The 24,266-nt window shown below is 41.4% G+C and overlaps 1 protein-coding gene across 1 annotated transcript in view; it reads right to left on the reverse strand.

Moving 5' to 3' along the window:
* The window catches only part of EFNB2 (ephrin B2), a 45,932-nt gene extending 22,881 nt beyond the window's left edge, over positions 1–23,051 (reverse strand). The window contains exons 1-2 of the mRNA XM_021530224.3: positions 22,173–23,051; positions 714–997 (exon numbers count right to left, since the gene is read on the reverse strand). Of these exons, the coding sequence (XP_021385899.1) occupies positions 714–997; positions 22,173–22,300 (412 nt within the window). The 5' untranslated portion in view covers positions 22,301–23,051. The remainder of the gene's footprint in view (positions 1–713; positions 998–22,172) is intronic.
* Between the last annotated feature and the right edge of the window lie 1,215 nt (positions 23,052–24,266).

Here is a 24,266-nt window from a genome sequence, read left to right on the forward strand (position 1 = left end):
CGTAAGTAATTTGAATCACTGAACGCAGTGGCTACCTCCAGACTTGCTTTTAGCCATAAATCCCCAATCAGAAACTTACATAAAGTTTGTGCTGCTGCACAGAGGCCTCTGCCATGCGTATTTGTTTAGCAAGCCAGGAACATGAAAAAGGATAAAATTCAAGACCATGCCAGTGTAGGTTTTACCCAAGAACTCTCCTAGATACTGTATGGACATAGTAGGTATGTTTTGAGGAAAGGCATGTTCAATTACAGGCCCTTGTGAGGAAACTACACTAACAAAATTGGCACCAAAGTGGCCAAAAGATGTTTCTCTGAGAGTCCCCAGAGCACGTGGAGCAATAGCTAGCCACATCACACAGGATGCCTCATCTGAGAACAGCTGGATCTCTGTACTCCTGCTCCTGCCATAAGAGAAGCCAAGGACAAGGCCAACAGTATGGCACATCACCAGGGCTGTGAGTGGAAAACATGTCACAGTTTAGCTGCACACAACTTCTAATGCAAATACAGGACACACAAACCAAGGAAAAAAGAGCCAGAGACCCTTTGGAAATCAGAAACAATACTGAAAATATACTGGCAAGAAATCATTTTCAGATAAAAATACATAAACCCATTCATATTCCTCTTAGTTTGCTTATAATACACAAGACAGCATGCAAAATAATGAACAATTATTAAAAGAATGAACAACTGAAAGTTTGAACTTACATATGACGTAATAATCTTTGTTCTTCTGAAATTCAAGGCCCCAGAGGTTAGGACTGAACTCTTGAAACTTGATGGTAAACTTAACATCTTGATCTGGCTTGGCACAGTTAAGTAGAGGTGTATTGTCCTTTTTAATAGCACAGCTATCTGCTTGGTCTTTATCAACCATGTAGACCTTATAATATTCATATTGACCAATAGTTTTAGAGTCCACCTTTGGGCATATAATATCCAGTTTGTCTCCTATTTGTGGATATAGTACCAATCCTTGTCCAGGAAGGAATCTAAAAGGAAGGAAAAAAAAAAGGGGGGGATGGGGGAAGAGAAGAAGAGATAAAATTTGAGATACTTAATATAACTGCACACAGAAAAGTAGCAACTGCAGTGAACAGACAGGAATAAACAGTTTCCAAAATCAAAATGACAGACTGAGCAAACCAAATCTTAATAGTTTGGGTTTAATTCAATATCAACAAGATGTTTATTTAGATTTTGGAAATTATAGATTGATTGACTCTTTTAGTCCTTATCCCAGTTTTGGGCACACTAGCAGATTTTACTTCTCTGGCAGGCACTGTTGTTTCTTGCGCTGCATTCAGCCATGCAGAGCAGCTAATACAATACCTGGTGAGCTATGATTCTGTTTTTCTGTTTTGCTAATATTTCTACTATTCTTGCACATATTTTGCTAATTTTGGGCATGGGAGAATGACAAAAATAATCTTTCAACCCCCTTGAACAGCCATGTGAGACAGGAAATAAATGTAAGACTTCTACAATAAATTAACATGCTGATAAATATTATGCTTACAGATCTCTGCAATTGACAGAGACCTACCTGATCCATGGATTACACATGCTTCTGGGGAAAAAAATCTTATATCCAGGGCAGTGTGACCATTCCACTACAATGATGTATTTCTCTTCACAAATTCCACCATTACTGTCATTTTTTTAGCTCTTTTTTAATTTTTTTTTTTTTTTGTGCTAGTAGTTAAAGACAGGTGTGTTGTTTTCCTTAGTATGGAAAGACTTCTTACACAAACTGGCAGCGAGCTTTAATATTTGCAGTTAGACATAGTATTTTGTCTTTCCTACTCATATTACTTAACAGGCAAACATGGACACCTCTTTATGGAAGAAAAATATAAATAATTACTTATAGTATTGATTCATATACAAAATGAGGAGTCATGTTCTCACAAGGACAAAAGCCACAGCAGGTTTGTTTGTTTCTCTCTCCATTAAGACATATTTGTTTCAATTAAGGCCAAGAAGTGCATGTTTTAGAACAACAGCCAGAAACACAACCAATGTACTCGAATGCACAGACCTAAAAGACTTTCTTGCCTCTTTTTCCTGCCTGCCAGCATTTTCCAAAGATCTTCCTTAATGGAGAATCGGCCTGAAAAACCAAGTGAAACAATTCCTGTCTAATGAACACCCTTCTCCAAGTGCTAATATTTAAACAGCACACGTAGTAAATGTAGCTTATTCACAGGCAGCCTTCCTGGAAACTTTAAATTAGAGTATCAAGGCCCACGCAGAACAAAGCTGTAGGCGTCAGTGACCTCCAACCTCTGGCTGGGTGAAAGGAGCCACCAGCCTGAAGTACTGGTAGGGAATAACCCACTAAATTAAAGTATGATGCAACACCCCAAATTTTGAATCCATCATTTACAACTGCTTGCTCCACACAATTCAAGTTTATGATCTGTGCTAATTGAGCAGGATTATTTTCACTCAGAAAGCCAGTGTAAGAATTATATTTGTTATGAAGCAGCACGTAGCAGGACAAAGACATGTAATTACAGATTTAGGGAACTAGAACAATGAAATGTTATGGCAAGAAAAGCGACTGTTGATGTATAAATCACTGTGCTCTTTTGTGCTGTGCAGTGTAATTTCCAGACTGCAGAAACTGGGCTTGGCCACGGCTGCTCAAACTGAGACTGAAGTGGAATGGAGCAAAGCTGCGCCCCCTCCTCCAGTTTTCAGACATGCCAAAGGAATGCAGCAACTACCACTTCTGGAAAGTTGAAATGGTCAAACAAATGGAAAGGTGGGAATGCATCCTTGGAGTTAGCAGTCTGGTGAAGGACAACCAGATGTGTGTGTAGATAGGGAAGTGGTTTAGTGATGAACACAGCAGTGCTGGGTTAACAGCTGGACTTGATGCTCTTACAGGTCTATTCCAATCTAAACAATTCTATGATCCTATGACTGAAGGAGAGGCCAGCTCTGCAAGGGTAACAAGAAAAGGCAGGGAGAAGGATCCCAGCCAGCAAATCAGCAAATCTTCTCAAGAGAGAAGCATGTACTCTGATTTTGGCTCTCCTTGGGAATCAACTCTAACCTGGCAAAAGCAAAGGGACAGAGTTTCCAAGCCAACCTGCGTCACCTATAACTGACTTTACCACCTTGTCTGACCACAACCAGACTTTAACTTTGCTCCTGTGCAATGCTGCTGTATCAGGAAGATGACAATCACTCATAATCCCCCATCTGCATCCCAGGATAAAGGCTGGTCACTGTACAATCCCACTGTTACAAATATTTATTCTTACTAGCAATTCTTCTTCACATAACAGGACTGTGTAATAGGAAATGTGAGATTTCAAAGGACTGAATCTTTGGTTGCAAGTTAACCAAGTCAGATTCCCATACATAACAAATATGAAATTCTTAAGGTTAGATAAATGTGCCTGTCCATCATTATCAATAATATAACCTAAAATCTGCCTGAGAAACAAAATACACTGATTCTAATTTTAAATTTTGCATATATACATATAACAGCCACAGTATGTGTTCTCCATGTAAACTCTGAACACAAACAGGATGGGTTGAGAGATGGTATGCCTGGCAATCCTCAGAAATATCTACAGGAAAGAGGGCACACTTGTGAGCCTTAGTTTCAGATAGGAATTGTCCCATAAAAGGTAGAGGACAGAACTGTCCCCAACAGACAGTTTAAACTACATTTTACAAGAGCTTTAAACGAATGCACTTGTTAGACTTTATGGCAGGGAATATTCTTGCTATGACTCTGAAGACTGTACAGTATTAGAACTAAACTCAGTAAATCTCCTTCTACTTGAGTGTCTGAACTTGTAGGAGCTAACACTGATGGGATTAGAGAAGAAAAAAGGCTTAAAATTCAAGGATTAATCTGAGAACTTGATTGTATTGAAATTTTTCCCCACTTTGCAGTTTTGATCATGACCTTTGCTATAAGAGATATTTTTCCAATTTACTTTCCTTATTTTCTTACAACAACAAAGCCCAAATATGGATGGAGTTAATGAAAGTTTCACCTCATGCATTTCAGTTCAACTACAAAACTTACAGTGGCTGATTAGTCGTAGGCATGATTATTATCCCTGCATTTGTGTAATGCTTTTGCTACTGTACTTTTTATAAAGACTTTAAATAAATAATTTGCTGGGTACTAAGCATTTTCTGAAGCTATTTATGAAATGTCAGGAGGATTAAGACTACTGTTTTATGATCCTATTTTTGAAGACCTTCTATTTGGAAAAAAAAAAAAAATAAAAGGACAATGTACATTCAGCCTTAGTGGAGGTTAAAAAAATCAGGATTAATCCTGAGTCTTCATTTCTGCAAGTGTTGATGTTGCCTTAAGTATTCCAAAGTAGCATCAAGACTGATGAAATGATGAACAGTGTCTATAAAAATTAGAGTTAACAAAATGGCTTTAAAAGTCTCATCGAAATGTGCCCTCAACTAATTAGAAAGCTTTTTTTTTTTTTCCCCATCCAAACAGAGATATAATAAAGATGAAGCAAGGTGTTTCCAGAATCCTGTGACTGATCTGGTGGAGGATGTTGCTCAAATGGTGGCTTGAGACAGTGACATGTTCTCCAAGTAGTCAGGATAGTGACAGCACTGGAACCATTGCTTTCTATAAAAACCCTTCTAACTTGCTGCATTTCAGCCCTAAGAATGATTTATTGCAAAACTTAAATATCAACACAGGTCCTTGTACCCCAACAGAAACTTAAGAGAAAAGCTTAGCAAGCTTCCCAACTCATTTCTGTCAGCAGTCAGATACAGAGAGACTCTTAGAGCATTTGAAAAATCCTGCTCACAATAAATAATCCCACTGCCTGCTGTGAGAAAGCACAGGAAAGTATATTAAGTACCATATAAGCTGTACGATGAAATTCATGCACTTTCTGTCTGGCACTTTTCGATACAGATGGCATTTTTACTGTCAGCCCAAAACTGGTGCATTGTGGGCGACATTTGACATCTGTGCAAAAGCCCATGGATGTGAATCCCTCCCACATGTCCAACTAGTAATGCAGCTCATCAAATACGTGCAGAGTTCCCAAACCTTTTTTAAAATAATTGTTGTACTTTACCAAAAAGTCACATGACACACAAACAGAAATTAGGGACAGAGTAGCTCATTCCCTGCTCACACCAATGCCTCAATGATTTTATCTACCACACTTATTTTAAGTCTCAGTAGCAGGTCCTGGCACTAATGCAACCTTACTTGTCAAGGTCCTCAATAAGTTAAATTTGATTGTGAAATTTTACATTTAAAAAGTATGTTAGTATCCAAAGAATTTCTTAAGAATCTACTTATTGTTTAGAGAAATTTAGCACATTCAACCATATTAAATTACAAAGGAATTTTGCTTAATGATAACCACTCAAGCCTGCCTAACCTCATCATAGCAAATTCTCAAAAAAAAGTAGAACTTAACCTGCCCACACTCTCATTCACTGAAAATATTCTATCATTTCTTAGTATACAGAAATTTCTGCAATTGTAAAACTATCAACAGAACAAATTCTTAGAGAAATAAATTCTTAAGAGATTTTGTTAATAGTAGTGCAACCAAGTATTTTGTCAGGGTTTTTCTAACTTGCGAAACTATACACATGCATATATGTACATATACTATGAATATATATGCACACTTAGCTTTAACTATATTCTAGTAATTATAAAATAAATATGATTTTATAAAGTGTCTTAGTACTTGATCCAAGGCTTGTATATTTAACTGGAGAGGCAGTGCCAAATTTCTGTGCTTTAATAACTTAGTCAAACTAATTGGTGTAGGCAGTTAGCTTTAAATTGATGTCACAAAAATAGTCCTAAAAATGTGAACAATCAAGATGCTTCTTAAAATGCAGCCTGAAACCTACTGTTGGGGAATCCTACCCACTTAACTTTATGAAGTTTTAACTATGAGCCTGACTATAAAGTTATTAATTTAAAAGTTTATTAAGGAAATATCATGAATACTAATAACGCAGTGTGTTAGTCCGTTACTTATAAAACTGCAAACTGAAACAGAATACAGAATTACATTCCATGTACAAGTCCTCACTGTCTAAAAAGAGTGGTTATTAAGTAGTATATATATTAATATATATTATTAAGTAGTATATATATTAATCATTAAAATATGACTTTTGAGAAAATAACAACACGTATATTTCAAGTATCACTTTGTCCACAGGAGAAATATTTAAGCAAGGCAGAAGTCCTACCAGCTTGGTGCAAAGCAAGTAGAAGTTTCAGGAAAAGACTAGTGATTTCAGTGAAGTAGCAGAAAAAGTTTCCCGATTCCCAAAAACACTGCACTGCATGAAATCCAAAAACAAAGACCACAGCTCTCTGCAAAAGCCCTAGACAAAGCTTTCACATTTTGGTCCTATTCAATACTATGTACAAAAATATGCATGTGCATATAAGGTACACACCTGGCTGTAAATGCTTTTTGTGCAGAAAAAATCAGACTCATCTCACTCCAGTTTAAACAGATTAAGTGAACATTAATTCAATGAGAACAGGATCAGTAACTGCTGTGGACAGACAGAAAAACAAGCTTCATCAAAAAAATATTAATGTGGAGTCTGTCTCAAAATATATATGTAATTTTATGAGGAAAATGCACTATGCTTCCACAAAATCTTTGCAATACCACAGTATGACACAACAAGATGACAGACTGGCTTTATACACAAACTGACAAATGAAACTTTGAGAGTAAAAAAACTATAGCATTTCATATTATTAAGATTTTTTAAGTGAGTCTTGGAAGCTACTTTTCTTTACCAGTGCAGTCTTATTAAATCATTTTAATACTACAGGAAAGCTTTACACAACATGCTAAACAGGGATGTTTTTAAATTTAAATAAAATTGAAGAAGTTTAATCTGCTAACCTTTATTTATATGTAACATTTTTCCACACAGTTAATGAAATAATTTATGTAAGGAATGGTTGCTGGCATTAATGGGACTTGCAGGCTAGAAACTAAAAGGAATTCAAACAAATAAATAAACAAATATATTCACGCTCATCCCTTAAGATCTTTAATGGCAAGTACCACATTATACAAAGCCAAATTATAACACGAATTGGTAAAGCAGCAAGTCCTGTATTTCTCACTTCTACTGTAAGGGAAAAACCTGTGTTCAGGCTCCCCTGAAATAAACCTGCAGTAAGCTCCTAAGTGCTTTGAAGCAGTTCCCTGAAACCATAGCTGATCTCCACCCTAGGATTTGGGGTACCTCATTTCCTCACTCTCCCTCACCTCTAAAGGAGCCCATCTTTCAGAAAAATGCTTGCAGTGCACTGAAAAAGTGAATGGTAAATAATTTAAGTTGTTTTAATCATAATCCTGGACACAACTTGTCAGTGGTGCCACCATTTCATGCGCCACAAGTAGCCATGCAAATGGACACTGTTCTTGGTGCCTTTTCCTGGACCTGTTCTTACTGGCATTGGTTTCAGCATTTCCATTGACTTCAGTAGGGCAAAATGATGCAGTATGCTTGCAAGTAAATTCTTAATAACCTACACAAGAATAATTCTGTAGCATTATTATGTTTTCTTAAAATTTTTAGTGGACAGGGAATTAGGAACATGTATGAAATTTTAGTCATTTCATTTATCCTTTCATTGCACTACCTTCAGCAAAATACTAGAGGAAAGCAACAAGGGATTTCTAATACGCGTAAAGAAAGGATGGGTTTAGAGTGCATATGCTTCTCCACAGACGAAATATTATTTTGCATGGACCTGCACAATTTGACAGTCAAATTGTACCATCACATCACAATTCTAAAGGCACAGAGCTTCTACTGTACAGAGATACCCACAGACACCATTCGTCTTCAAATGCATCAGAAAATGCCCCAGCTGGTCTCCTAGATCTGTCATGAGCTTTTTTCAACAAATAACTCTTATGACTAGTGCTGTTGCAGAAATACAGACACTTTTTCATTCCACTCAGTTTAGAATCATCCCAAGTCTAAAGGTGCCTTGCACTTGAGAGCACAAACTCTACAGCCAAGATCTGATATTTGGCGAAAGCATACCCCTTTCACCCTTCACCTGCAACCCAGCACCAAGCACATCTTATTGGAGACACTTGAGGAGAAAATCTGTTTCCTTAAGAGCTGTGATGTACGAGGTTACAGATGTGTTCTCGTTCTTCATAAAAAGTTAATAAGCCAAAGCAAATGCTGCAGACTCCCCTTTAAGGCTACCCCAATCCTGGGTTCCAGCAGAGGTAGGTCACTTTGCAGTCCCTCTCCAGGGAATCATTTCATCTCAGGTTGGAATTGTGGCATCTTGGAGTGACCACAAATGCAGGGGCACCAAGAGTCCCCTTTCCCCAGCCCACCACGTGGAGCCAAGGCAGCATCCTGCCATCAGCCACCTGGTGTGCAGCTGCCAGAAAGGTTCTGCTCTTAGGCAGCATATCTGTTTCAAGGGGATGTCATCTCTGCCTGCGAGAGGTGGTTCAGTTTTGCTGGCAAGTTGCCCTTTCCCTTGCTGCTTTGGCTCTCACAGAAAAAAGAAAAAAAACCTCACATAACCAAAACCTTCAGACCAACTTGTGTTTTACCCCTCCACCCCCATTAAATCCAGAAAACAAAAATGAATGCTTGTTTTTCCCCACGTAAAAGTCAGTGACGTTTTTCCCTCCCTTAAAAAACTTCTAAGAGCAAACATTTACTTGTCTTTTCCTATGCAATGGGTTTTTGCACAAGAATATGAAACCTGGCTCAGAACATTTACCACAAGGTTAAGGCCTGAAATATTGCAAAGATACACAATTCAACCTTTTACTAAATCTAATTTTTTTTTCAAAATAATATAGATTTTATATTCTGTTTTCATATATGACCTCCACATAAGGCACTATTAATAGCAATTAACTTTTTGTATTATATGCAGAAAGCCATTACTGCTCTGCTTAAAGTACTTAAAGCACTAGAGAATTCTGATCCATTTACTAAATCAATTCCTGTTACCACAAAAGAACCACTAATGTGCTTCATGACAGTCTTTTAAGTAAGGAGCAAAAAAAAAAAAAAACTATGAGTATGACCAATGTTCTATTTTAAAGTGTATTATATTAACATTTCATCAGCATTTACAGAAATATGAACCTCACAACAGTGCTGGACTTACTCAGCTTCAGCAAATGGAATCATTGCACACTTGCTCTCATACAAAGGCACAGAAACACACAGGAACATTCTTCTTCTTATTTAATTCTATTTAAACAGAAATGTGCTTTCTGTGTAGAGTTTAAAAACTGCAAGTGGCTGCAGAAGAAAGTAGCAGCCAGTCTGTATAAATGGCTTACTCTGAGAAATTTCTGAAAGCAAAAACACTCAGTAGGTGCATTGTAATTAGTTGCTCTTTCTAGTTACCTCTTGACAAATGATGCATGTGGGTCTGGATGAGAGCCCAACTCTTGACCCATGCCACCACTACACACTTTAGTACTTCAAGCAGAAACCCCTAGCCTCAGCATTCTTTTCATTTTGCTTTTTCCAGAAACATGGTGCTAAGTAATGCACAACATGAGAACCAGAGATGATTAGCAAAGCTGGAATTCTTTCAGAAGTGCTTTGTATAGCTACATCCTAAATATATCTGAGGAAAGTTTCTTGCCCTTCTTTCCAAATATGTAGCATGTTTCAGGGCTCCATTCAAGGACAGAAGTACATGGAAATACACAGGACAAACACTACTTCCATAACACTTAATGATACACTTTGGCAACATTTGTAAGATTTTTCAAACAGAAGATATTCTTGTGATCATTACTTTAATATGGGCAATTATAAGACTATTGAGAAATGCAAATTTTGCCACAAAAATATCCATAAAAATAAACATTTTTTTTTTGGATAGCACTTTACTGCCCCCTTTTGCACTTTAACATTAGAACAGGTTTCATTGTGAACATACATCTGAGGAACAGTGTGAAGATATGGGGTAAAACGATAGGACATTATGTTTAGTCACTAATACACTCTCAGGCACTGCTTTAGGGACATCTTTCACTTGCCTAGACTGCAAACAAATGAAACATCTAGCTTCCATTGTTCTTAATCTTCCATGGGAGAGATCGGTAATGGATGGTTTAAATTGCTGTCTTCCATCGCAATCTGAATGTTTATGGGCAACTGGAAAAGAGGGGGATATTGCCCATTAACAGCTGCTGTCTCTAGCATAATTTTCTATAGCAAAGATCATCTGCAACTTGAATTTGGCTTATTCATCAGGATGACAAAGAGCTTTCTAGTCTGATGCCATGCATATGTTAGCAATGCCTCAACTAAAAGGATGGGTGTATCCTTCAGAACAAAACTACACAAACTGGCAGGCAAGAATATTTCCATGAAAGGTGAAGACAAGAAGCCTAGACATTCAAATACCCTGCAAGCCTAGAGGCATAAACCTGTTCTGCAACTCCGCACTGCAATTACAGTCACTACAGAATCAATGTATGCCTGTGTGTGTCCACATAGATCTGCAAAAGGTAATAAATCTATAGTCTAGTGGCCAGTTATTTACAAAATACTAATTCATTATGACAGAGCCAGAGGGGGACCCATCCTGTACCAACCCTCAGCTTCCATTTGAAAAAGTCCATGTGCTGCTGTGTACACTTATATTTAAACTTAATCCATTTTCCTCTGTCATCCTACAATTACAATACAAGTCACAATAATATTAAATTTCAGTGCCTACAGCATTGCACAATTGAACCATTACTGTAATGAAAACTGACTCCCTTTGATATTAACACTGGTGTTTTCTCTCATTTGCTAGCCATGAAATACAGGAAGAGACCAATGTTGTTTTAATTAAAGAATTGTTGCTCAAAATATGCTACTGGGAATATTAAAGTAGTTCTTTGCTCTTATGGCAAAGATAATCAGATATTTATATGGTTTTAATTTTGGGGAAAAAACTAAAAAAGAAAGTAGAATAAAAAAAAATCTGTGCCATGAATTCAGCTCAACACAAAACCATTTGCTCTACTTGACTTGTGCTCACAGAGGCAGGATGTGCCAAACCCTAGAGATGGCACTTTATTTAAAAGCTGCAGAGCAGTAGTTAGCATGGAACAGAAAGTCAAACCAAACCATGTGTGTTTCTTACACAAGTCACTAAAGCCTTTGCTTTCAGAAAGCTAACCAAGAGCAGCTGGCATTTGCCAAAGAACTACTTTTTGAAAAGTGCAAACCAGATTGTTCTATTGCTGTGCTATTCTGTGCTCCTCTCTACTGTTCCTGTTAGAAAAACAAATGTCTTATGTCAGCCACAATATAAGGGTGCCAACCAAAGTTTGCAGTATTCCTTCTCTTTAACTACAGTTTGCTCACACCTGTACAGTCTTGTTTCAAGACACGCTCCAAGCAAAGTCTATAAAAGAGGGCGGGGACTGTCTTGTTAGTTGATGAGACATTAATAATCGGTGATTGTATCTCCAATTCAAAGACAGAATTTCATCTACTTTGCAGTTGTTAGAAAATGTATTATTGCATACCATTTGCCTGAATAAGTAAACACTGGAAGTAGAACAAATTGTTAACTCACAACCTTCAGGAAAAGTTATGCCAAATCAGTAACAGAATTGTGTAACAAACAAACTTTTTTGGCAAATCATTTTTACACCAAGAAGAAAATGTCCTTGAGCATAAATCCAAATTGGAGACCTATAATCAGTCTGCACTTGCATCTTTCCACTAAACCCAAGATTCAGCCACTTGCAAGCACAAAGATCCTATGCTATAACATGAACTACCACCTTTCCCAAGGTTTGACTGATGTGCAGAAGCAGAATAAAACCAGGCGGCCACAGCCACCTTCAAGGCAGTAATAATGTCTGACCTATGAAGAAACAGATTTTGGCCCACTGCAACATCTGAGCCTCTGAAATGAGGCTAAACTACAGCAAAGTAGTTTAAAAAATTCTGTAAACATCAAAAATGTGCATTTGACACAACTGACATCCCTGCCCCAGATGGAAGAGTCCACTGGAGGGGTTCAGCAGAAAGCTGGGGATAACAGGATATCCAGCCACTCTGTTTTAACCCACTGCCCTGCACTCATGAGATACTGCCTTTGGGTCAGCCTCTACTGCAGGGAGACTCAGCCAGTGCACCCTCACTAGGCCCTCGCTTGCAGGGGGAAACCTGGGCTCTCAGGTCACTCTCAGTCATCAGTCTGGCAGTATACCAATCAGTGAGCTAAAAAATGCACAGCAAACTCAGATGAAGCAGGGCTACCTGTGCAGCCAGACTCCAGAAGCACAGGTGATAGATCTGCTTGAGCTCCCAGCTGGCATAAGGGACACACTGACTACTGGCAAGCTATATATCTCTTTCCAAATGCAGACAGGGATGTAGCTTCTGACATCATTTTCTGATTTAAAAAAGGCAACAAAGCTTTGGAGAGATCTGTATTTGTCCAGCCCCAAAAAAACTCTTACACTGGCCTTGGTTCAAGACAGCTCATGCTTAATTCGTCCTGCTTCAGCAAAAATATTCAGCATTCAGCACATGCTCGACATGAGCTTTTCTGAATAAGGACAGTTTCCCAAGTCAGGCTGTAGGAGCACAGTGCAGTGCTGCCTGCCTTGGTGTCACACACTGATCCACAGAACGGAAGACTACAATGCGCTATAAATCTAAGATGCGGCTCTTGGTTTTCTTCAAAAAGTGTCTGAAAACAATCTGATGCAAAGAATGATTACCACTAAAAAACATCTTTTAAATATTTTTTTTTTCAAGCAGTGAAGTAATCTGTATGCCAATGTGACTTTACCTGCTCAGCTAATCTGTTCAGATCAGAAATACACCTTGGAAAAAGAAACCCCCCAAAACCTGAAGGTAAAGTGCTGTACAGTGATTAAGCTAGACTGCTTCTGAACTAAACTGAAATTAATTAAACATGAAGAAAGCAACTGAAGTGTGGACAGAGAATGTTACGGGACTGAAAATCCTCAAAAGGAGTCAAGATGTTCCAAACTCCAAATTTACACTTTCATCTAGTCAGGTATAGAAACCAACTGCTGCTCAGGCAGTAGGTAAGCAGATGGCAAGCACCAAGCAAAAATGAAACTGTGAAACGATGCACCACTGATGAGGAGTCAGAAGAAGCGCAGTTATGTGTGCTTCCACCAGCGCTCACTGCATAGGTTCCTTAAACAAACTGCTTCAAACTTGGAGAACATCAAAAGCCAGATGGGTCTTCCTGAATGAATCTGCAGGCAAGGAGCCAGGATTCCCGTTTGCTGCAGAAATAGGCCTGGACTTGATTTGAGTCTTCTTAGCTCTGACAGGCTGGGGTTCTGGCAGAACTCCCAATCCAAAATAAAACAGCATTCAAGTGATACTGGGCTTTAACTAACAATAATAATAATTAGATTTCAAATCACTCTTATTAGCTTTAAAACGCATTTCTCTTTACAGTGCAGTGTTCACCTTCCCCACTGCTGTTCTCTGGTTTAGGTATATAAATAAAAGTCCTATTCAAACAAAAGCTAAGAAAACACTGAGAAGCAATTTGCAGCATCACAAATTTTTCAGCCTAACATAATTTCACCATCTAACCGTCCTGCTCTGTAAAACAAGCCAAATAATATCTTGTTTTCCATTGACACATGTAAAACTTGACTTTCCTTTAAAGCTCTGATCCTACTAAATAAAGTTTTGTAAATCCCATTTTAGCCATCACCCAAGAGACATTTTAAAAAAACACTAGAGGCAGGAAACCCATTTTATAGTTATGTATATGTCATGCATCAGGAATGATTCACCTAGCAACACAATCCTCTACCAACCTTTATCTTTTTTGGCTTGGAACTTATGTTTAAAACCAGAAGAAAGCATAGACTATTACATCAAAGTTTAAATCAGCTGCATTATAATTATTATGCTGATACCTCAATAAACACTGGGTGTTGGCTGGCCAGGATTGCCAAAAAAGATAGATGTCCTGCCCTTATTTGCTGTCTTTGACAATGTATATAATCACATCAAAGGAAAGTTCTCTGCATCACAGGTAACAGAAAAAAAAAAATCTGTATTTTCTCTTTCCTGGAGTAAAATGATAGATTTTTTTCGTAACACGAAAAATTTAAATTTTGCCTGTAATGAAAAATAATTATAATGTAAAGCCCTTTCAGGCTTGCAGGACTTGCAGTACTCACTGAAATCACTGGAGGTATTTTAATGAAGCTGAACAGGCTCTAGATAGGCTAAGATTAAACCTGAATTTACAAGGACAAAAATAATAACAAAAACAAACAAGCAAACAAAAAAACAACCAACCAAACAAAAAACCAACCCAGATAATTCAAAATTACACTGAAGACACTTCAAGTTTAGGAAATTTCTGTGTACATATATCTTTTTGGGTCTTAAGTCTATCTGAGGGTGGAGGAGCAATGCAAAACTGTTTTTTGTTCTGCCATTTTGTTTTCATACTTGGCTTTCAGAAATACTGAGCTCAATACACATGTTTTCTCAAAGCCTGTCCACTCTTCCAGTATTGGGTTTTCTCCCCCTTGTTTAGAGAACAGGAGTGAAAATTGCAAAATCTCAGTTTCAAATACACCTTCGAGCTTCCATCAGTGAAAACTCCTTCAGGTGATGGGGACCTGGAGGGGAAAAGATTCTGGATGCAGGGAGAGCTGGGGTCACTGTCCAGGATGGGCTCCGTAGATGACTCCCCCATCTCTCCCTGTGCCCTGCCGAACCTGTCCGGCCTTATCTGGGACATTTCTGAAATGTGACAGGCAGGTTCGAAAGCTAAACGTTGGATAATGGTGGGCAAACAAAGGACATCGGTTTTTGCATTATTTCTTTAATTACTTTAACCCTTGTTCGAACAGAAAGCATAAGGCCAGAGTAATTCAGCTTCCCCCTTTGTCATTTGCCTGCCATAAATATGCACCAGTCTGCATTTGAAAAGCTGAAGGAGGCTGCAAGCTTGCTGGACATTTATCATGCTCTGTTCCCTGTTAACAAGCAAATACTTTAGTTGAATGGCCCATTAGCAATCATTGTCAAATGCAGAATGCAAGGTGCTTGAATGTGACCGGCCTGTAAATTAGATGAGGTTGCCCCTGTGCTTTGGAGAATTTCAGCAAATGAATTGGATCTTTTGCTATAGATTTGTGAAGGTTAAGTTTCAACACAGGAAACCCGTCTGAGCACTTCAGGTTCTGTGAATTCTGCCAATCCGTTCAGCTTCCTATATGCACTTGTTTATTTTTCATTTGTTAAATTACATCAGCAGCTTGACAGTTTGGGGTCTGGAGTCCCCTTTTCTGCCAGAATTGTGAAGATTTCCATCATACTATGGGATAGGGTAAGAATGATAAAGTCAAGCATGTAATTAACATCTTTATATAAAAAACCCTGGAAAGAAACAAACACCCAAAACCCAATCCACTTTTTTAAAAGTGTCCAAGCCACTGCCAAACAAACAGCATGAATTCCATTTTGCCGAACTCATCCCAGGCTCATTCCCAGTAAAGAAAGACACAACTGTTATTGTAGGCTTCAGTGTTTTTTCCCCTTGTGTCTAGACTGCGCTTAACAAATGCAGAGTGCTTTCTTCTTCCCCCCCCCCCCCCCCCCCCCCTTAGCAGACAAATGAACAGGCAATAAAGTAGATATATCTCATTTGAATCGTACCCCTGATTTGCAACGTAATGCTGACTTTAAGCTGTGGGCGTTAAGGGTTGTCATTTGGGTAGAAAATAAAGTATTAACCATTTAAAGGCTCTTTAAGAGAAAAAGCAAGAAAAAACACATCCAAGTAGCTGCACTAGGAGAGGTATATTACTACCTTACAGCTCCATATCACTTAAAATAAATGATTAAACAATAGCTATATTGTCTGTCGGCTAAACTCAAGGGGCTGACAGCAAACTCATCCCAGTGATTGTAAATTGGCTGGGGAGGAGGGGAAGGGGGGGGAAGGCAGATGCTTATCTCATTCATTTCTAGATTTCAGCCAGCCTTTCGGAAATAAACACCACCTAGAGACCGAGCCAGAGACATTTGGTTATCTGCAGCTTGACTCGTAAATAGGAATGGATGCTGGTTTGTTTGTGGTTGTTCGGTTTTTGTTTTTCAGGTTTCTTTTATATTTTTGCAGGATGGGAAACACAAGAGATGCTGAAGTATCACCTGGCCTAGGCACAGACAATGCAGCATGTTTATCTTTGCTGCTCCCATGGAGTGTGAGATGGAGACCACAAACTAAAACACAGCTGAAATCAAAAGCTCTCTGTTTTCCTTCCAGATAACCCAAATACTACCTCTCCCCTCTGTTCTCTGTGCCTTGCCAGCATGCTCCTGCCCGAAGCCCAAATAGATTAAGGCAACAAATCCCAAGTGCAGCCAATTCTTCAGAAAGGCTGCTGCTAGGGCAGGAGTTAAAAATGAGAAGCTCCCACACCTCACAACTGCAGCCATCTCAAGTTTTAATCGGCCCCCATCTCGGCAAAAAGCAGTAAACGAAATCTATCTTTACCATATTATACGCCACCAATGAGCAAGAACTGAGCAGCTTTTCTTCACCGCTCCAACCACCCCAAGCCACAAGTAGGCCTTTCATAGTTCCTAATCCCGGCCCCCAAGTTTTGTGCGGTTTTCACATAATACCTTACAGCCTGGAGCAAGGTCCTTAGTTTATAACACCCCTTTCAGAGACGTGTCATTTCTAACATCAAGCTAATCTATATGTTGCCATGGCATCACCCTTTATCTGCCTTTACATCTTATGAACTGCATGGATTTACCACATTATTTTTATCTGAAAGACAGAAAATGGTGGTTTTATTGCCATACAATCAGATTACTGCTGCTAGTTTCTCTATGCCTTTTTACCATACTTCAATCAAAAGGGATCAGTTTCTTTATACTCTGCCCTTGATTTACATTACATCTGTAAAGACCTAGTCTGGGTTGTAATCCCCTTATTAACTATGACCAGGGTTGATTTGCCTAAAAATAAAAGCAAATTGTGTCAGACCTTTTCACTTTGTTTTTGATTCGGAACTACAAAATGGATTACTAAAGAAATCTTCAGAGTTCACACGGCTGGTATAGTACTGAATTTAAAATGAGAATTAAACAAGTTAAACATGGGAGCTGTGTCAACGGTTTACATTTTCCATCATGGGAGAAAGGCTGAACTGCATTTGTCTTTGTGTTCTCTGGCTTTAAGGAGACAATGAAGCCACAGGAGATTTTTCCAAGCTCTCCTAACACTGTCCATTTGCCATCCTCCCTTCCCCTGCTTTTTCATGCAACTCCCCCACAAACTCTTCTCCCTTGCTGCTCCCTTCCCCACTCCACCAAAAAAACTTCCCCTCCCTCAAGACAACAGTGTGCTAGTTAAAAGGCTACGTACTGTGGCACTCAGTATTTTAATCAAAATATTTCAAGCAGTTTAACATTCCTATGTAAGTTTCCACAACGTCTCACAAAGAATGAGCTCATAAGCAAATCCATGTAGATGTATGATAAATGACCAGAAAAACAGGTTTCTTTATGTCAGCAGCCAAGGCAGACAGACATATTAGGCACACATGAATAACATTTTAATCACTATTTTTTTCTCAGAAGAACACTTTCTTCTCATTTGCAACAAGCAATTTCAAGTACTGCAGGTTTGCACGATGCATGAAGACCAGATCATAAAGGAAGAAAGGTCCCCAAAGGAGGCCTGCCTGTGACTGCTGCGCAGGGCTGAAAGTTCTGTCTATGCCAGCATGTCCAAGAGTCACCTCAGCTCCTCTGCTCCTGAATTCCCATGCCAGGAACCTTGGCCGAATCTGAGAGGATCCAGTGTCACACCTCAAGCAATGTGATCTCCTTACAATAAAACATGGAAGAGAAAAAAAAAAAAAAAAAAAGGAAAAAAAGGAGGAGAGGAAGGCATTGTCGTGTGTGGGAAGAGGGAGAACTTAAGTGATTTTAGCATGACTTTTAGTCACTGCTTTTCTAAAGGCAATTACTTCATTACACAAAGTGAAATAACGTAGCACAGCTTACAGATAACATGCTTTAAGATAATTACTATAAATAATATAGCAATTATACTCTACATATAACAGGCTGGGGGAACAGAAAACCAGCTCAAGAAATCGGCCTTCAGTTTATTCCGAATTTATTTTACTAATTCACCTGTGCTTTGGGGACCTGGCTACAAATGCTAGAACTATCAAATGGACTGACTGGAAGCCACCACTCACTCCATCTATTAGCATGCCAAGTGTCAACAGCTATGTTTTGGGTGCAATTTAGGAGCATGTGTTTAAACAATTTTAACCTTCCACTCCTGTTTCTTCAGCTTGAAGCTGTAATTGCATATGTTAGAAAGTGTAGTCCCACAGCACAGGACTCCCAAATAAATTCTTGTCTAGCTGAGAGCCTCCCAAGCATGTTGTGAGATATCGTTTTAGCAAGCTCTTTGTGCTCTGGCTGGCTTGCCTGTCCTGTGAAACAAGGGCTGTCCATTACCTACAGTTTATCATCCTGACAAAATGTGAGGAATGTGGATGTGAAAGCACTAACAATTCCACCCCTGGTGCTTTCTCCTTTTTTCCCCCTCTGTATTAAAACCGACAAGATTAACCCAAATGCAAACTGCAGAGCATAGTTCAAGGGGCTATTCAATCAGTAGTGAATGTGCATTTGTTTACCTACAAAAATAAGAATTTCGGATACAATAAGAAGCAGACTAGTCTATACGCTACTGAATAGAACATTTAGCAGGGTCATCAATTGTAGTTTATTTTATCAGTTTCTGACATGCTAGCATTCATTCAGAGGCAGGCTGTGAAATATCCCATATATAACTGGTTATCAGAGGGAGAAAAAACCAGCTATATAATCTAACTTAATCAGTGTCAAAGGCACCACTTATGTGGATAACCTTCCACATGTCTCAAAGGAGACCCGCCTTGATCGCTGGCCTATAGCACGCAGGGAAACAGTGACGCTTAGACATAAGCAATGCTTTTTTGAATGAGATTTCTCAACTGCTTCACTAAAAGGTGTCCCATAACATTAGCGTGGTCCTGCATGTCAAAAGCAGCACAGAGCCCTGGTGAAACGGAGGCAGTCCATGCTATCTGCATACATTGCTTGTCTTGGCAGAAACAACACATGCATAAAGTCTCCCGTTAAAAAGTGTCAACAGGAGTTAAACATAAGAGTAATTTTTCCCTCTGCGTTTGCAAGACCAGGTGATCTGAAGTTCTTCAGGTAAGTTTATAGTATGCCAAGACCATCTACAACAACGATGTTTAACCTACTAAGCAATAAAGTCAAAGGTGTAATTAATTATGTTATGGAGGTCACTTCAATCTCATGATTTGGCCAAGGCAATAAAGCAGATCTCTAAAAAGGTAAGGGGAGAATAGGGAGGGGAGCACTGTCTTCAAATAGCTACTGTATGCTCTCCATCCCAGCCACCTGCTAGAAATTATAACCTCTAGACTTCAGTGCAAAACCGATTCTGTTTATACGTTCACATTAACCTAAAATTTATTATTTCATACTTCATATTAACCTAACCACTTCTCCCATTTTAATTGCCTACCTGTTCAGCAGATTTTTGCCTTGAGACTTTCAATAGAGTTAAATGCACAGCTTCCCTGAATAAATTAACCAGCATCAAAGATAGTTATTCTTTCAAACCTGGAAAGGAGTTTTATTATTATACCATCTATTCAGCAGCTTTACTTCACAAACTACTACTCAGCTTGAATCCAGACTGAGGACAACCTTATCTAAGGAGAAATGATTCAGGATCCTTCAGGCAAACAAGTGTGAGAAGAAGCAGTAAGATATTCTGCTTGGAAAAGTAGAGCTGCCTCACCAGCAGCAGTGGCAGGAATGCATTTGCAAGCCTCCTCAAACCCCAGGCCTCCAAGAGACCTATAAATCACTAGCCCCAGCAATTGAAAAGACTAATTTTAATAGTGTACTTCTTCACTGTGGTGATTAAGCCTCAATGAATCACTCAAGAAAATTCAATTACATCAGCAACACAACCTATTTTTAAGCGTGCATTTAAGTTGAAAAAGTAATTAGATATTATCATTAGATCTACCATTAACAACATTCAAACCTTTTTTGTAATCAGTTTAGAATTAACTAAATGGAAACACAAATCGTGTTTGACAAAAGAAGCATATCCCCAGGCTCTGCGAGATGGGTTGAATTCAGCTGCTCGGATGCTTTCGTTTCAGTGATGGCTAATAAAAGCGATCAAGGTAAGTTAAAAAAGAAGCGAAAGCAGGTTGGGGCTGGCAGAGGAGAGCCCCGAGCAGCCGGCTCTTCTGCTTTGGAAGAGTGACCTCTGTAGGCATAAACCCAGCGAGGGCTGGGATGCAAAAGCATTCCCCTTCCTCCTAGGCCGAGCCAAGGCTGTTTTCCACCAGCACAGCAGGCCCACTCCTGCAATGCAACCCCGGCTCTCAGCCTTTGCTTTTCGAGAGCCTAAACAGCCTTATAAAGCCCGCTTTATTACTGCCCAGGCCGCTTTATCCTCCGAAGTGACGCCGTGCCTTTCTTAAGCCAAAGAAAGGCTTCAGCTGTGCAGCATCATGGAAGTGCTGAGCCAGTGACTGGAGGTAAATTTTAACAGGCTTCCCACCTGAAGCATACACAAAATAAGTATTTGTCAATTAATATTACAAATAAAGACTCTGAATTGAGCAGTCCAGCGTGGTCCTGCCAATTTATTTTCTTTTTTTAGTTTTTTTCTTTACGAAAGATTAGGAAACTTCTCGGTAAAGAGAAACACAGCAAGTATTAAAAAATAATGCAGGCAGAATCTACAGTGATTTTTTTCCTTTAGTGAAAGCAACAGTAGATGATGATTGTAAGGCAAGGTTACTTGGTAAGCTTGAAATGCTACTCCTAATTCAAACTTTGAAATCTTCAAACTCCTAGAGATCCTGCCACCTGCGCAGGATTAATCCCTGATCCAGGAAATACTCCATTCATACTTGTCTCATCACCACCTAACATTTCCTCTACAAACTCCCCCGGGAAAACAAGACATGTACTTACTGGAGTTAATGGGAAACGCTAAATTCAATTAACACATTGCATATGATTTAATTTTAAATATATATAACTGAAGGTGAAGCATGCATATAAGAAAAGTACTTTAACCCATTTCTTCTTTAAAATTCTCTTCATTCATTGGAGTCTACTTCTTCCTATCGTGATTTTTGTTCTCCAAACTAGTGATTCTAATCACAAAAGTTCAGAGGCTCTCACAAGTGAACAAAGCCAACTTCCATTTTGTATGTCAAAAATCCGAGGAGACAAAAGAGAAGTGTAAGTAGATTTACATCACTGCCTCAGACTTTTCTTTAGAAGAACGGCCCACTTTTCAAAAAGTTCCTCTTTCTAACAGAAATAATTTTGCAAGTTTAAGTAAAGAGGTTGCTGGGTGGGTTTTTTTGTTGTTTTTTTAAGACAACGTATTTAAGAGTGAGCTTTAAAAGTGAGGTCCTGGGAACGCATTACATTTCTGCTTGGGTTTGTTAATGAAGAATGACACTATATGGTTGTGTGATGGGTAATGCTTAGTTCATTACTCACTGACATGTGCCTCGATACCATCAACTCCACAACCAAATTTAGCCCTGTTATAAGCAGATGTAACTTCGCTGGAGTCAATGGGATGAGTTTGCATCTGCAGACGGAGAAGTTGGAGAGTATCACCCTTTCCTGGCAACTCATCGCAGCCCGGTTCCTCCGCTGCTCCAGCCCGGGCGAGCCCGGACTTTGCCCGCAGGTTTTATCCTGCTACCGCCGCACCGCTCCCCAGCCCGCTACCGGTCCGCCCTCCCGAAACCCTCCTGCCGGGGCAAGGGGCGATGGGGCAGCTCCGCCGTCACATCAAACACCCTCCCTGGGAAGGGCCGGATCTCGCCGCCAGCCACGGCCGGAGCCCCCGGCGCCGCCGCTCGGCGCTAGCGCACTCCGGCCCGGCCCCGTGTCTCCCGGCGGCCGCGGCCGACCCACGGCACCGTCCCGTCCCTCCCCCGCGCACGGAGGACAGTGCCGGCCCCCGGGGAGACGGCGAGCAGGAGCGGGATGGAGACTTACTTGGGGTTAGAGGAATTCCAATATATGGGATCTAAAACGATGGACCGCGCTAGTGCAGTTCTGCATAAAACCATCACGGCTCCCCAGCAGTACTTCCAGGCGGAGGCATCTCGCCCCCGCGCTGCCATGGTCGCAGGCGGCACCGAGTCCCTCCCCGGAGCCTCGCCAACTCCGCCGTGCGTCTTCCCACGCACCTGAGCGGCAACAGCAGGGTGGGTGCCTGGTATCCCAACAGACGGGATGATTGATAGGAAAAATAAGAATTAAAAAAAAATTAAAAATCAGTAAGAGTCGACGATGCACTTGGCGAGAGCTGTAAGCAGATCTACTGAGTCATGTATGCCACTCGCATGTAGGAATATCTCCTGTGAGGTCAGATCCAAGCTACCTCCGAAGTAACAGCAATAACAACAACAACAAAAAAAATATGCAAATGCCTTAGTCCTTCTTCTTAGTGAGGGTCTCCCGGCTGCCTTGGAAGATGCCACTCAAGCTGCCAACTCCCATTTGGATCCAGAGCGCCATACGCGTTCACAGTGTCTAAGGCCCGCGCGAAAAGGAGTAAAACAAAAAATAAATTAGGAAAACGTAAAATAAAGGGTGGCGGGGGAAAAGGACGCAGGTTCGGCGGGCGGCTCCTCCTGTATGTCTCTCACTACTCCCCGCAGTTTGCAATCCGCACGGGCACCAGCCCGGGCTGTTCCGGGCAGCTCGGAAGCAACCGCGAGTCAATAAATCCACTCCGAGTCAGCTCCGCCAGTCCCGGGGAGGCGCATCCGCAGGGCTCCGGCTTCCCCGAGGAGCACTGCTGTCCTTGTCGCCGGCAAAGACCACGGAGTGGAGCAAGGAAAGAAGCAGGGGCAGATAATAATGACTACAAAAAAAAAAAAAAAAAAAAAAAATAAAAGAGACCAAAACGGGGGGGCGGAGGGGTCGCAGCGTCAAAGCGTTCCTCTCCCGCTGCGCGACCTGCAGCGCGCGCCGCGGCGGCCGACTGAGAAGGAGGAACGACAGGCGCGGGACTCGCGCCGACGCGCAACCCGCCGCGGAGGAGAAGGAATGGAGCGAAGAGAAGCGGCGCCAGCCACTATCGCTCCCAGCGCGGCGCTTCCAACCCTCGATGCCACCGCTGCGAGTCCCCGGCGCAGGAGCGCGGCCGGCGGCAGCGCGCTGCCGTAGCCATATAAGCGCGGCCCCGCTGCCCCGCCGCCGCCGCTCATAGGGCCGCCGGCGGGCCGCCGCGCTGGTTGGGCGCCGCGCCTGTCACTTACCGCCGAGCGGCGGGCGGGGCCGCGCCGAGCCGGCCGAGCGGGCCGGCAGGTAACACCCCCGGCCCCGCCGCGGGCGGCCTCGGCCCGGCGTGCGCGGAGGGTCTGCTCGCTCTGACTCACACCGGGGCTGTGCGGGAGGCGCGGCGGGGCCAGATGGGGCGAAATCAGGGGGGAGAAATGAAATTAAATAAGCATTAAAAACCAGCCTTTGCTAAAACTGTTTCCCGAGTAGGCTGCCGTTCGCAGAGCGGGGAGCGGCGGCAGGGCCGGGAGCCCCTCACCCTGCCCCCCCGGGGGAGCGCGGCTGCAGGCGCTGCGCGGCTGCGGCCACCTCCGCGCCTCGGGGCGGGAAAGGGCCGGGCCGCGTCCCCACTGGCGCGGAGCTTCGTGCTCAACTTTCTGCGGGTTCCTTGCCGGGAAGGAGGCCTGGGGGTGCTTCCGCGCCAAGTTCCCACCGGCCCTTCCCACGGCTTCTGTGAGTTTTCTAAGTTTATCTGGTTGCACGACAATTAGCCACGGGCCGTCACTGAATAAAGAAGAGTCGGACGTGCGGAGGCTTCAGAGGGATGCAGAACGGCGGGCAGTGCGGGGCTCCCGGGCCGGCTGCGAATTCCCTTGCATTTCTCCGGCGATAGCTCAGAGACTCTTTCTTCCCCTATGTATTTTCGTGGGGAGGGGGTTCGGACACAGACGCTTCGTATCCCAACGGCACGGCACCTTGCCCTTTTATTTCATTCTGTCATTAATTTCTGGCCAGAGGGAGCTACCTGCGGGCAGCACTGGAGATGCTCTCCCCGCGGCCCCGCAGGTCCCCCGGGGGGTG

Source organism: Lonchura striata, chromosome 2, assembly GCF_046129695.1.
Source record: "Lonchura striata isolate bLonStr1 chromosome 2, bLonStr1.mat, whole genome shotgun sequence".
Classification (NCBI taxonomy): Eukaryota; Metazoa; Chordata; class Aves; order Passeriformes; family Estrildidae; genus Lonchura; species Lonchura striata.